Genomic DNA, 15,880 nt, shown 5'->3' on the forward strand with positions numbered 1-15,880 from the left:
TCTGAGGGGGAATCCCAATGAAAGAAATAAAAGTCTGTATTGCAGTTTTCACAAAGACCACGGTCACAGTACCGAGAGTTGTAAAAACCTCCGCGACGAGATAGAGGAGCTCATCCGTTGCGGATATTTGAGAAACTTTGTACAAAATAATAATAATAATAATAGTAGTAATAGAACAGGTCAGCAAGGGGAGCATGGTAAAGATGCTCTCGAGTCCAGCAGCAGGTCGGCCGAACAATCGTAACTCACAAGTTAGGCCCTGAACTCATAACTCACAAGTTGAACATTGATCCTGTAGTTTGGCCCGTTAGATAGAAGAAACGCAACCTAGCCCCGGAACGGTGGAAAGCGGTCGACGAGGAAGTCGAGAAGCTCCTCGCAGCGGACTTCATAAGAGAGGTCCACTATCTGAGTTGGGTAGCCAACCCCGTCCTGGTAAAGAAGACCAACGGCAAGTGGCACATGTGCGTCGACTACACTGACCTGAACCGGGCTTGCCCGAAAGACTGCTTCCTGCTCCCTAGAATCGACCGTTTGGTGGACGCGACCTCAGAGCATGAGTTGCTAAGTTTCTTGGACGCCTATTTGGGCTATAACCAAATCAAGATGGACCCGACGAACGAAGAAAAGACTACCTTCATCATGGAATTCGGTCTGTACTGTTACAAGGTTATGCCCTTCGGTTTAAAAAATGTAGGGGCAACCTTTCAAAGTCTTGTAAATAAATTGTTTGTGCCGTTAATCGGCAGAAAAGTAGAATGCTATGTAGACGACATGGTCGTCAAAACTCAATTCTCACATGAATTAATACAAGACTTGCATTCCGTTTTTGAAATTTTGTGTAAGTTTAATATGAGATTGAATCCAAACAAGTGTGTGTTCGGTGTGACCTCGGGTAAATTCCCATGATACATCATTAACCGGCATGGCATTGAAGCCAACCCGGATAAGGTTAAGGCCATCTTAGACATGGGACCACCTCGTAAGTTGAAGGAGGTTCAGAGGTTGAACGGCCGCATAGCCACCCTGAGCTGCTTCATGTCTAAATTGGCGGACCGCTGTTTGCCATTCTTTAAGGCGATCAAGAGCAAAGGGTTTGAGTGGACTCAAGATTGTCAGCTCGCGTTTGACAAGCGACAAAGTGGTCAGTTCGGTACTAATAAAGGAAGTGGATCGGGTCCAGCGACCCATCTATTATGTTAGTAAAGTATTGCAGGGAGCAGAAACGAGATACCTGGAGATGGAAAAGCTAGCATACGCACTGATAATCGTAGCTCGAAAACTCCGTCCACACTTCCAAGCTCATACTATTATCGTCCTCACTGATAGACCCCTGAGGCAAGTATTGCTTAAGCCCGAGGTCCCTGGTCGGTTGACGAAGTGGGCCGTTTAGCTCAGCGAGTACGACCTCCAGTACAAGCCGCAAACTGCCATTAAGGCCCAAGCCTTAGCAGATTTCATAGCCGAATGCACATTCAGTTCCGAAGTTCCCTAGCCGGTTGAGCACAAGGCTCCCAGCTCGGGTGAGCCCGACGCTCCCAGGTTGGTCGAGTCCGAACCCCATGAGGTAGCAACCAGTGTGGCATCTCTCCTAGCTCGGCCAACCGCGAGCTGGGATGAAGAGTCCTGGATCCTTCATGTAGATGGCTCCTCGAACCAACAGGGCAACGGTGCTGGAATAGTTCTACACGGCCCAAGCGGTACAAAACTAGAATACGCGCTACGCTTCGAGTTCGTGGCGTTTAAAAATGAAGTAGAGTACGAGGCGTTGATAGCTGGACTAGCCATTGCCAGAGAACTAAAAGCAAAACACATTGTTATCTGCAGCGACTCCCAGCTTGTGGTTAACCAGGTCACCGGCAAGTACGAAGCTCGCGAGCCAACCATGATTGCCTACTTGACCAAAGTTAGAGAGGCCCTGCTCGACTTCCAGTCACACTTCATCAGACAGATCCCTAGGTCGGAGAACGCTGAGGCCGACGCCCTATCCAAGTTAGCCAGCACTAGCGACATCACCGTGAGAACCGTGTACATAGAGGACCTGTCTCGGCCTAGCATTCTCAGGGGGCAGAGGAGGTCGCTCCTGTCGTTCAAGCAAAGCTGAGTTGGATTGACCCGCTCGCGAGCTTCTTGCTACACGGGACCCTCCTTGTAGATCGCAATGTAGCCAGAAGGGTGCAGCGCCAGGCAGCCAAATACGTCATGATAGACGAGCGGCTCTATAGGAGATCCTACACGCTCCTTTATCTGCGTTGCTTGCGGCCTACCGAAGCCGAACTCGTACTCCGTAACACTCATGAGGGGTTGTGCGGCGGGCACTTGGGGGGCAGAGCCCTTGCCCAGAAAGCGCTTCGAAAAGGGTATTATTGGCTAACAATGAAGGCAGATGCCATTGAACTCGTTAGAAAATGTGACAAATGCCAGAGACATGCCAACATTCACCACCAACCCGTTGCCGACCTCAAGTATCTCACCAATCCGTGGCCCTTTGCACAGTAGGGCATCGATCTACTCGGGCCATTCCCGCCAGCAACGGGTGGAAGGAAGTTCTTAGTGGTAGCAGTGGACTATTTTACCAAGTGGGTAGAAGCCGAACCCCTCGTGACGATCACAACTCGAAATGTTCAAAACTTCTTTTGGAAGAACATCGTGTGCCGCTTCGGGTTACCTCGGGTATTGATTTCCGACAACGACAAACAGTTCGAAGACATCAAATTCCAAGACTGGTGCCAAGACATGGGAATCCAACAGAACTTTACTTCAGTCACTCACCCTCAGGCAAACGGTTAGGCAGAAGTAACGAACAGAGCCATCCTCCGCAGATTAAAAGCACGGTTGGATCGAGCGAAAGGATTGTGGGCAGATGAACTACCCAGTGTTCTATGGGCCTACCGGACCACGAAGAAGACCGCCACGAGAGAAACACCCTTCAATCTCACCTACGGCACCGAAGCAGTGATCCTCGCAGAAATCGAAGTACCTACATTGCGACTAGGAGCATACAGTGATCAGACAAACGAAGATGAGCTACGTACCAACCTCGATCTACTCGATGAAGTAAGGGACCTCGCGTACATTAGGACCGCATCCTACCAACTGAGAGTAGCTCGGTACTATAACGCCAGGGTCAAAAAGCGGAACCTCCGCGTTGGCGACCTGGTCCTTCGTAAAGTTATGGTAACTGAGCCCAACGCTGGCAAGCTCGGGTCCAACTGGGAAGGTCCTTACCGAGTGAAATGAGTGCTCGGGGAAGGAACATACGAGCTCGAGACCCTCGAAGGGAAACAAATACCTCGAGCATGGAATATTGTCAACCTAAGACAATATTATCTCTAAGAGTCGAATAGGCCACGAGCCACTCCTCAAGCCTAAGGGCCAGAATACCGAGCTAACATGACCTTGGCACGTAAGACCTAGTTACCACCTCGGCCTGGGTGAAATCCAAGAGCGGACTACGGGTCCCTCCCCAAGCCTAAGGGCCACAAGAAGACCCAGTTGCCACCTCGGCCTGGGTGAAATCCAGGAGCGGACTACGGGTCCCTCTCTAAGCCTAAGGGCCACAAGAAGACCCCAATCGCCACTTTGGCCTAGGTAAAATCCAAGAGCAGACTACGGGTCCCTTCTTAAGCCTAAGGGTCACAAGAAAGCCCCAGCTGCCACTTCGGCATGGCAAACTGACAAAAACCTGGTTATCTCTAACCCTTAAGGGAAAGAAGCTCGGGTATGAACCCTACGGTGTCTGTACCCTTGCTGTTCTTACTCAGCTCGGTAACCCGATAGTCCGGGGTAACCCGCGCAACCCGAAGTAACACAACTTCACTCAGTTACCCTTACCGCTAGCTCGGTAGCTTGACAGCTCGGGTAACCTATACATTAAATTGACCAGCTTGGAGTCCACTCACACTTAGAAGTATTTTTGCACTCAGAGATACTCGAAAGAAGCTATATTTCATTTAAAAGAGAGTTCATGTACAAGAATTTTTATCCGAAGCTCAAAGGCTCAGGATGGTACATTCACAGTTCAGAAAGGGAAAAGATTAAATTACAAATATAAAGAGCAAACTACTTCGGGGGCTCGCCGCCTTTATCAGGGACCCCCTCGGAGACAGTGTCTGGACCGGCATCCTCTGCTTCGTCTTCAGGACCTTCATCCTCGGAATCGAGGTCGTCTTTTGACTGACGCACGATGTCGTCAGTAATCCGCGAAGTAGTATTGGCGCTCGTGTCTAGCTCGGGGTAGAGGTGCTTGATCAGCCACCGACTGAGCTTGAAGCCCTTACGGTAGGCCTCCGCCATCACATCGTCGAATCTCGAAGAGTTGACGTAGTCAATGACGGCCTGGGTCTTGGCCTCCTCAAGAGCACCTTCGAAGATTGCAGTCTTCTCCCTTATGTCCTTCTGGAGGTACCCCACTTCGTTCTCCAGTTTCCCCTTCACTTCCTTGAGGCCTTGTACCTCGAGCCTCAGAGCATCCCGCTTGGCCTTGAGACTGCTCACCTCGAGCCCTAAGGCCTCCTGACTGACCTTGAGACCGTTCACTTCGGCCCTCATCTTTATCTCGAGCCAGCTCTCCCTTCTCTGACATTAACGCCTCGATGAAACTCTTTTGAGCCGAGACGTCACTCTCCAAGCGGTGAACCTGACAACGAGCTGCCCTCAACTCAGTATGGGCTACCGAGATGATTCCTCAGCCTTCAAAGCCTGCCTCAGATGTCGATCTGATTGGAGGGTCAAGGCGTGAATGGCAGAGTTCACCTGCAAAAAAGAGAACCGGGTAAGAGGGAGACCAAAAAAAAAAAAAAGAAGGGGGACTCACCACCATAGTATGAGTGGCAGCTCGAGTGCCAAGCTGACCAGGAGTGAGTTCGGCCCACTCGCTAACTTCCCCCAAGTAGGTAGCCAGCTTACTCTTCTTCAAGCTGCATTGGGGGTTCAAGACAGTTTGGCTCCCCTGACCCTCCGAACTGGAAGCCGTCATCTCCACATCTTGAGTGGAACTCTCGGAGGTCTCGGCGGCAGCATCGACAGGATGAGCCCCGGTAGCATCTGCAAGATGAGCCCCAGCAGCAGCGGCATTAGCCTCGGCAACGCTTTCTCTAGCAAGTCGGGTGGGCTTGGCAACGGGCTCGGTGGGATTAACGGCTGGTTCCGCCATCACCTCGGGCCCCTTGGGCACAACCCCCTCTTCTAAGTCGATGACGGGCACGACTGCCACCTTGGGCCCTGAGGCAGAAGTCTGTGGAAGTCGAGGCTCGACTGAAGCTTGCGAGACCCAAGGCACGCCTTCTTTGCCACGTGCTTCTTCCTCTTCATCTGGTGGAAAAGCCGAAGTGGGGAAAACCTACCCGGACTCAAGCCTGCTCGGACGAGCTTCTCCTCAGAAGCGAAGTCTTTATAATGCAACCTGAGCTGAGCCAGTGACTGGAGCTCCTTCTTGGTCTTCCCGTCCAGGATGGCACCAGGGTCTTGAACGGCTATCCTCCAATCGGTGGGGAAGGGCCACCCCGTGCTGCTCTGGACTACGAAGTAGTCCCGCTTCCAAGCTGGGACTTTGCTCGGGTGCTTGTGCATGAGTTTAAAACCCGGGCGGGGGGACAGGTAGTAAGACCGCCTATGCCCGGGGAGAACGCCTGAAGCGCTCTTCTTTATAGCCAAAATCGTACTAAGAACATCTAAATCTATGGAAAGGGAACGGTCAAAACAAAGAGAAATGGACCCCACCACATTCCGTATGGAGTTCGAGAGGAGTTGGTCCAGGGTAATGTTAAAGTGTACCAACACCTCAACAATTAAAGGGTGAAGTGGAAGTCTGAGCCTGGCTATCAGTTGCTCCCTGAAGATCACAATCTCGTTGGGACCATGCTCCCATGGGAAGTTGCCGGTGGGAAGACTATATGAGTACTCACTAGGGAGGCAGAACCTCTGTATGAGGTCCTGAAGCCTCTCTGAGGTCATTATGGAAGGCCCGAACTGATCTTGTTCCCGACTTCGGTGGGAGGTGGATGCCAGATGACCCGAAGCCACCCGTGCTTTGGACGGCTGGGTAGCAGAGGGGACATCCCGAGCCGAGGTACCTACCTCGGGCTCGTCGTTGAGACTGTCTACACTAGACGACATACCGAACTAACAGAAAGAAACGGACTAGAAGAGAAAGGAAGCTCGGGAGGACTCACCAAAGAAACACAACTGGACTGGAAGAACAGAACGAACTAAAGGACCCGAGCTAAGAAACCCCTGGCGCGAGCTCAAACGCTAATGATGAAAGTTTTGTGGCGAAGAAAATGGCCAAGGGACCCCTTATTTATTGCCGCAACCGCGGGTTCTTCGAGGCGAAAATGATTTAGTGCGTTTTTGACATCCGTGAAGTCCAAGTCGCATGAAGTCCGCGCGTAATCCGGACGCGACTCGGATCTCTTTTTGGTCGAGCCAGGCGCTAGACCGGTACAACTGGACGGGACGCGCGACAATGCAGCACAAACACCGACGCCAAATCCACCCGGCGCGTCATGACCTCCCCGCGCTGGGTCACCGCCGCCAGCGCAGGGAGTGGGGGGCAATTGATGGAGGGTGATTTGGCCCAACCTCATAGCTCAGGTACACGTAGGCGTGACCTTGCTCAAATAGTGACTCAGCATGATAGCACAACGGACGTGAGCACAACTCGGTGGGGAAGCCCCACCGAGTTCAGCACGGCAACTCGGCAGGTAAACTACTCGTCGATTCTTCTTTGGACGCCCCGAGGCACAAAGACCTTGGGTCGACTAGCTCGGCATAACTGGCTGCAGTCTGCCCGCCACTCAAAGGACAGCCTAGCTCAGGGCAATTAAGGAGAACAACTCGGTATACCATAGGAGGGCTTCCTGCCCGACCGCCGTACCCGACGAACTTGCGAACAGCTAGCATGCCCCCCCGCCGCGCCTGCCACCTTTAGGAAAGCGTCCCACACCTGACAGACACGTACCCTGCACGACGGCCCGAGCATGCCACCTCTACCACTGCCTGTAACGGCTGTGGTAGGCTGATAGTGGCGGTTATACCTGCCCTGTCAGAAGTCAGAGGGCCTGGAGCAACGGAATTCAGTTATAAGGAGCTTACCCTCAAGGAACAAGGTATCTTGAATGACTAGCGCAACCTGCACTCTTAGTGTTCATTCTCTTTCAGCTTCAGCTTCTTGCACACAACCTGCACACATTCTCTTAGTGTTCATTCTCTTTCCTCTCGTTTCAGGTACATCTCAGGAGCCACGCGAGTGCCAACTAGGAGTGACCGGATTGTGCTACATCAGGTTCAATGGTTAAACCATTTGAATCACTGATTGTTTTGACTGATTCAACAATTTTTTTTCCAAAATATCAGCCTAGGGCATAAATGGAACCAGGAACATGACCGGTTTCCAGGTCAAACAGTTTGACCACCCGGGTCAACGGAATTTTTAAAATACTGGTTAAAACACATCATTACAATACTCCCCCTCAAGTTGGGACATATATATCATTTATCCCCAACGTGTTACAAAGATTAGTGAGTTAAATGCTTGATATACCCTTGGTAAAATGCATCACCTTGTTGCTCATTTGAGCCTACATAAGGAGTAAAAATCTCTCCTCTTTCCAATCTTTTCCTGATGAAGTGTTTATCGTCTTTAGATATGCTCCGTCCTTCCATGTAGCATTAGATTGTGAACTATATTATTAGCAGCTTTGTTGTTGTAGTAGAGTGGCAGCGCTTTTACCAAAAATAAAAGGCTGAGTATCTAACCCCAACTCTGCAAGAACATTCCTAAGCCATAAAATTTCAGTCACTCCACAAGTTATGGCCCAATACTTAGCCTCTACTCTAGACCAAGCCACCACCTTCTATTTCTTGCTCCTCCAAGTCACCAAATTCCCTCCAACAAAGGTACAATAATTTGTAGTGGATCTCCTGTCATCAACCAATCCAGCCCAGTTTGCATCAATATATGCCTCTACCCTTAAGTGCCCATATTTAGAGAAAGGAATTCTCTGTGCTCATATTGACTAAGGACTCCCATTGCACAGGAAATGTCTAGTCTAGTCATAAAGAGGTATAGAAGCTTACTAAAAAATCTTATGAAATTGCTTAGCATCAGCAAGAGCCTAGCATCCATTCTCCCCAAATCTGTAACTAACCACAATTGTACTATTAGCTAAATTGACTCTCAACTTTCCAGTGATCTAGAGAAGATCTAGGATGTACTTACTTTGGTAGATGAAGATGCTCCTATCTAGCCTAGAAACTTCAACCCTAAGTAAATATTTAGCAAGTTTAGATTGTTTACTTAAAACTGTGACTGTAGAAATGCCTTTACCTTTTGATTTTCAGATTCCCAGTTTCTGGCAATGAGTCTAATGTCAATATCATCAACAAAAAAGCATTTTTTATGTGCAACTGATGTAGGTGCCAACCAAAATTAGCAGCCAGAGGAAGGACCTGTATGGAGTTCATCTTAGCAACCAAAGAAAAAGTTTGTGTAATCAACTCCATACATTTGAGAGTAACACTTGGCAACCAACTTGGCTTTATATCTCTCCATTGTTCGATTTTCTCAATGTTTTAAGGAAAACACCGGTTAGCACCCAATAGGCTCTTTCCCTTCAGGAAATATCTGCCAAGTCCCATGTATCATTTTTGTGAAAGGGCCTTTGTAACATTTTTAGGAATGAAGGTACTAGAAATAGTAAAAAAGGCATGAAAAAGAGAAAGGTTATCACAAGTGTATAATTTGCAATTGGATACTTAGTCGTACAGGTTTAAGTACCTTTACGAAGAGCAATAAGAACATCAAGATCATTAGAAGAAGAAATACCTAGCTGAATAGGACATGTACTACTCTTCAGGTTTGTCTCGTGAGATCATGTTGGCATAGGTTGCACTGTTTCTGATTTGTCCACACTTGGAGATTTATGCTAGTCTTTTTGCAGCAAGAGTACACAAAAATGGGCTTAAACACAGAGATAGCAGAGAAAGGTGAAAGGTGAACTTACCTGTCCTGAAGCTCCCTTTGTAACTTCTCTCCTTGAGAGACAGGATAAAAGCCAAGGACTAACAGTCCAAGAACATAACATCCATGGATATGTAAACTCTCTGAGAGATAGGGTCATAACACCTGTACCCTTTTTGAGATGTCAAATACCTAAGGAAGATACAATAAATAGAATGAGAGTCCAGCTTCCCACAAGGAGGCAAGACATGAACAAAGCAACGACATCCAAAAGTCCAAATAGGACTAGAGAACAATGGATACTGAGGAAAGAGAAATTAACGGGGAGCCTTGAATTGAAGTATATGAGACAGCATTTGATTGATCACATAGGCAAAACCACCTCGGTGCATTCATATGAAGTGTTGAAGAAGTTTATGTTTCTGATTCTTATGTTTATGTTGTACACACTCTTGTAGGCGGCAGGGCATTTTCAACAGGGTGTATAGGGCTGTGAGTTGCTGATCAAATACAGATTGAATAATCTGATTGGAAGAAGGGTTTTGGAGATTTTTCAGTCTGAGTTTTGAAGCCTAAAGAGAGCTCTAGAGATTTCTGCCTAGAGCCCAAGAAGACTAGAGATTTCCTGATCGTGGATTTCTGGATGTTGATTACTTGTTCTGACTGCCTTTATTAGGCATTGTTTGATCTGTTTGAGTCTGGGGAAGGAGCAGAGCAACTGGTTTGTTTTCTAGAGTGTCTATTGACTGCAGCACCATTTTTTTGCCTTTTCCAGTTTTGGTTCAGGTGGTTTTTGGTCAGTGCAAGCTTGTAAGGTGACTGTAGGTCACTTCTTATGGTGAAGTAGCATTCTTTTTAGGTTAGTGGAGGTGTTATTGCTTGGCCAGACCTGATGGAGTTGTTGGGGACAGATTTGAAGAAAGTCTTGGATGCTGGAATGGTTTCAGGGGAATCGGTTGTTCGGACCTTGGGCTCAATTACCAATGTAAAGCTGGATGGGATTGGAAACACTCCTTAGAGTGGTCCCAATCAATTTGCATCTATTTTGGTGGTAGGGGCAAGTTGGGATATATTATTGGATCATCCCAAACCAGAGAAATCTGATTCTTCACATTCAAAGTGGATGTAAGAGAATTATTTGGCCATCTCCAGCTTGTGAATTCAATAAAGCGACATATCGGCTGCAACTTCATGTGGATGGAGACAATAAAGAAATATGGGAAATTATGGCTGAAACCTGTTCCCAAGGTGTGAATGTGGCTAGAAGTTATCAAATAAGAGGAGAAACCAATAATCTGAAACAAGGGGAGAATCCTCTAGCAGTTTTTTTTTTTTTTCTATGTTGAAGTGCTATTGGCAGCAGGTAGACCAATTGGAGAGCTTGGATGAGAAAGCACCAAGGATGCTGCCTTGTACAAAAAGACTGTTGAAAACAATAGAATATTTGAGTTTCTGATGAGACTGAATGTAGGGGTTGGTGGTTGAGAGAACTCTTTTTGTCTTTTCTCTTTATTGGATGATTCCTCATCAATATATCTGATTGTAATATTTTTTTTTTTATTTTAAAGAAATGTTCTTTTTTATTTATCATAAGAAAAAGAAAGACAAAACAAAAAGTTTGAAAAGGTTCTCAAGTGTAATTAATATATATTAGGGTGTCATAAAGTTGGGTAAAAGGACAATTATGTCCCTTGGTACACTTGTATTATAAATAAAATACAGCATTACAACATTATTGTTATTATTAATATTATTAATTAATAGTTAATAATAATAATTAATATTATTAATAATTATTATTGGGCATTGGGTTGTATTGACCAGAATTGTATATACTCTGTTCAGTTCCTAATTGTACAGGGGTTTCATTGTTTTTTGGCTTTTTGATTTTAATGAAATACTTTACAATTTCCAAAAAACTTTATTATTAATATTATTATTATTATTTGTGTGTATGTTAGCTTCCAAATACTCAAGAATCTCTTTTTTTTTTCTTTTTTATTTCAAGCATTGTTGCCAACATTCATCTTTCTCAGGCATGTATCTATTGTTGATTTACCAATGAACCTTACCCTTGCAAAAACAAGGTTTATTGTTGTTTTGAAGTCCTCATAACAATAAAATATACAGGTTTTTCTTCTCCATAATCAGCTCAAGGCATTTATCTCAAAAGGAGTTCCTTTAGAAAATCCTCTACCACACTTGGAAAACAGTTCTATGAGTTTATCTAGAAGAGTAGATGCTTCTCCCACAACCTCTGGGACAAATCTGCACTTAGGTGGGCACCTTTGGTTTCAATCTTAATTGGTTCATTATAGCTTTCTCCTTCACAATTCTGCTTCCTATAATTGACTTCCAAAATTGTTTTAGGTACTGGAGTTCCTTGTAAAATTGCATTTTCAAAAGGTGGGGTTCAGGAGATTTACATGGTGCCAGTTGTGAATGGAATTTCTGGAAAGTTACTTCTCACGGAAGAACTTCCCCTCTATACACATCAAAGAGTGGTGATTGCTATTGCTCCATTGGCTGGGCTAAATGTAAGTCCATAAGTCAGTTCCTACTTTTTGTATTAGTGCCAAAGCATTGATATTGAATACAAGTTTGATTTCACTTTGAGAAATTTGTTCATGAAACTAACATATTAAGGTGGTATTTGCCAATATGGACAGTTACAATTACAGTGATTCTTGAGATTGGAATTTGTTCAAAAGCAGCAAAAACATTCTTATCAATGGTTTTGATTTCAAAGTATGGGTTCTACAGTCACTTTTTTGAATTTTGAAATCAGAAAATAAAAAACAATTTCACTCTGTGGGTCCCACAATCACTCTCCTTTAAGTTGTCTCATATTTGTTCACCTGGTGGTGGTCGTCGTATTGTTATTATGCATCTCCACCTTTTGCATATTTAGACTCCAGACAAAAAAAAAATCATATATACTCAAAATTCCTTTTCATCGATACCATACTATAATTAAAGTGATCCTGCACTTGCTTGCAAAAGTCTTTCTCGTCATATGGTCTAGTCATATATGAGGGGTGTGTGGCACTACTTGTATTTATAAACAATTTTCTTTAAAACTACTAGAACTTGATTTAATGGATAAAAAAACAGAAGGACAACAACTTATTAGCATTTACAAGTTCCAATAGCAAACCATAAAAATTTATATCTTAAGTTCTTAACTGTTTCTACCAAGGCCCACCCTCAAAATGCTTTCTAACTTAGTACGGAAAATTAATTAACTACATGAAGTAACAGTCAATCATTAATAATTTTTAAGTCATTCTATGGTACAGAAAATTTCTGTATTGCTACCACGAAAGCATGTAAAATATTGAACATAGCATCTTACACTTCAACCCTATACAGTTTTATTTGACACTGCCTGACACACCTGCAGCTTTCATCAGTGACGGCCCTTCATTTACCCATACATGCATTACAACATTACAACTGCACAAATTAACAGATCTATGGTGTTTTTGTAACTGAGGTACAGAGAGATCTGTCCGGTATAGAAATTGCTTACTTTCTGTTTCCTAATTGAATTAAAATAAATTAAAAATTTTATGAAACCAAATAGGAAGAGTCTAAATTCTGTAAATCCTCTTGATTTTGCTAATTGTTATGGGATCTATGTTCCTGGAGAGAAGTCCAGTTATTAGATGTCTAAACATTTATCAATCCTAGCTTTTGTTCACAAATTAGCCCCAACTTTTGTGCTTGCTTGGATTCCTATTTAACAGTCCTGAGAAACATAGTTGTCAAGGCATCGTCTAGGCAACTAGGCACCCTTGGCTGGTTGCCTCGCCCAAATGCCTTGACTTGTGGCAACTAGGTGCCCAGCTAGGCAACAAAAATGACAATGTGGGCACCTTATTATAATATCATTTATATTGATGCATCTTATTAATATGTGTGTGAATACATTCTATTATATAAAATACATCACTTATACTTTGTTTTGATATTTTACTATTGAAATTTAAAAGATCAAAAGCGCTTGAGAAAGAAAAAGAAATAATAGAAGTATAGAGGTTCTTTTTTTTCTATTCTCCTTCTCTTTGATTAAATAAAACAGCAACTGCATCCTTTTTTTTTCTATTTTACTTTCCATCTTGAATTTTTATCATATAAAGTTAATAGCATTCTTTAGTTGCTAATTGATATGAAATTTGTCTGTTAAATACTTATTATAGTAGTATTATTTTTTTTATAATTGATTATAGTAATATTATTTTTGAAAATAATGAAAATAATAAATTTAAAAGATTTTATTTATCTTTTAGGTATAATGGAATGCCACATTTTTAGAGAAAATTTAATGTTTTTAATAAAGAGAGTTGCTATTTTTTCAATTAATATATATAAAACTAGGGAACTAGCCAAAAATTACTTCTTTGTATTATAAAATTCTTCTTGCCTAGGCACCTTGACAATTATGCTGGGAAAGTAATTCTAGGTTGCCGTTTTCTCTCATTAGTCCATACATGCATCTTTTATTGAAAAGGTCTTGATGTTCCTTAATATTAGGCCCATGCTTACCTTCATCCCATTACGGTTGGCTATCATGTTTCCCTTTATGGATCCATGTAATTTTTATGCTAGGTTAGTACCTGCAGTAAATAAGAAAAATTGTTGGATTTGAGTTTTGGTATTTGTCACTATTAAGAAGTTACAAGTTGCAACAAATGCTGCAAAAGAAACCACGTACTTCTATAAATTGACTCTCTATTGTCTGAAACAGCCAAAGGTAGACGACAATCATCCAATGTGGTTACATTTACGAATAAGAGAATTTGACCCAAATCTTGATGCAAGGGCAGCCAGCAGAAATGACTCCAATAACCATGTGATGGATGGAACATGGACGCTTGGTTTTCCAGATGCCAAGGCTTGTGAAGCTGCTCATTCATTGTTACTGAAAGAAATTAGCAAACAAAGATCCTCTGTTGAGAGCTTGCTAACTCCGCTCCTCCAAGATGTCTCTCAGAAATTTGTCAGATAGTATAAATGAGTGAACCATTTTTTTTTTTTGTATTTTGTATCTTTGGCTCACTAAAACTGTGTATTTTACCAAAAAGGAAAAGCAAATAAAAAAAAATCTTTTTTCCATATGTAACTCTACCACAAAGGTTTTTGCTCTTACATCCAAACTAGAGAGGATGGTCTTTTACAAAATGGAGCCATTATTCGGTGTATCTCGGGCTAGAAAGCATGAGAATATGGGTTCAAGTCTTCAGAGCAGCCACTTTGTGCATAAAAAAGAAGAATGCCTGAGGCTTAAGACCATATCCAATCTACCCCTCCCAAGAATTGATACCACTGGTCGGTTTCGGTATTTTACCAGTTTGGTTCTTTGGCTTTTGTTTTTTTTTTTATATTTATAATATATTATAAATAAATAAATAAATTCATAAAAATATATATACCGGTTAGTTTGGTTAATCATCAATTTTTTTATAGATTAACTGAAAACTGAAGGTCCTTCAGTTTCAAAAATACTGAACTGATCATTCCAGTTGATCACATTTTTCGGTTTGATTTTCTGTCTACCGGGTTGTAAAGAACCAATTGGAAGGCTATTTTAAGTGTGGAAAGACCAAATGCTTGATTTCGAGCTTCTTGGTTTTTTAGGTATGTCGATCTTTGCATGCAGTCTTCAGGTCTTCCGGTCTACAGGATACCAAACAGAAAAATATACCAATTTTTTTCTCTTTTGAGCTTCCGGCAGACCAAAAGCTCTCAGGAAAGACGTACCAAACACCCTCAAGAGCAGTTGAAAAAACACTTGGGCTTTCACGTTTTGATAATTTGTTCATCATCTTCCCACCATGTATGTTAGAGATGCCAGAAAGAGAATGAAAAAATAAATAAATAACTGTACAAATGCAACGAAAAACTGTGCATCCAAAAAATATACAATAATATATTTGGCCATGTTAACTGTTACCTGGACTAGAAATTCACCGAACCTATTTTACAGCCCATATCCAGCCTAGTTTCTGTTTCAAAATTAGGTAAAACTATTCAAAAAAAAAAAAAAAACTTGATGGGGAAGGAGGATATATACTAGACAACCCCTGAGGATGTACCAGAAGATGTCACATGCTGGTCGAGCTAGTAGTGGCTAGTAGGGCTGCAAATAGATCAAATGAACCGGATATGGATATATCTGAATTTGATTCCTTTATATTGAAATTCAAATCGGATCATATTCATCAGATTTATATTTCAATTGCAGCCGGATGTTAAATAGTGTTAATAAAAATAAAAAAAAAGGATCAAATTATTAATGAATGATATTATATTTTATGAAAAATGAATAAAAAATATATAAATGAAATTTTGAACCTATGAAAATTTAGTAAAAACATGACATTCAAACCAATTTTACAAATAGATACAATAGAAATCTTAATTATATATGAGTGTACATGTTTAAATTGAATTGAATCTGATTTTATTGGATAAAATAGGGGTGGATCCATATTCGATCCAATTATAAAAGGATGAAGTTCGGATCAATATCCTTCATGGGATTGAATTTGAAATCGAATTGAGACAAACATATACAAGCTTACTGTATGATCCAATTAGGGATTCACCACCTACTGATTCTTCCATGTTCTATTTGTATTTTGAATAAGTAATATGGCCATTTGAAGTTTTTAACATTTAATATCAAAATTTCTCATAAAGGGGAGTTGATTGTGGCAGGGACTAGTTAAGCGCTTAAACTTGGCCCATTAATAGATGAAAGGGAAAGGATGCTATAGAGCTATTTCCGGCCCCAAATAATTTGCCATGTGACCAGCTGAGTCATTTAGCAAAAGGCTGAGTGTCTAAGGAATCTTTCATGTGGAAAATTGTTTTCAAAACTGGACTGGATTTTAATTTCCCGGAGCTGGTCAC

At 42.7% G+C, this 15,880-nt stretch overlaps 1 protein-coding gene across 6 annotated transcripts in view; it reads left to right on the forward strand.

Moving 5' to 3' along the window:
- The window catches only part of LOC148847562 (protein TRANSPARENT TESTA 9-like), a 62,437-nt gene extending 48,355 nt beyond the window's left edge, over positions 1–14,082 (forward strand). For all 6 annotated transcript variants that reach the window (XM_088949113.1, XM_088949114.1, XM_088949115.1 and 3 more), the window contains 3 exons: positions 11,093–11,240; positions 11,333–11,499; positions 13,713–14,082. In XM_088949113.1, coding sequence (XP_088805239.1) covers positions 11,093–11,240; positions 11,333–11,499; positions 13,713–13,973 — 576 coding nt within the window. In that variant the 3' untranslated portion in view covers positions 13,974–14,082. The remainder of the gene's footprint in view (positions 1–11,092; positions 11,241–11,332; positions 11,500–13,712) is intronic.
- Positions 14,083–15,880: the final 1,798 nt, after the last annotated feature.

Source organism: Nelumbo lutea, chromosome 6, assembly GCF_056320005.1.
Source record: "Nelumbo lutea isolate HS-2025 chromosome 6, American lotus-T2T, whole genome shotgun sequence".
NCBI lineage: Eukaryota > Viridiplantae > Streptophyta > Magnoliopsida > Proteales > Nelumbonaceae > Nelumbo > Nelumbo lutea.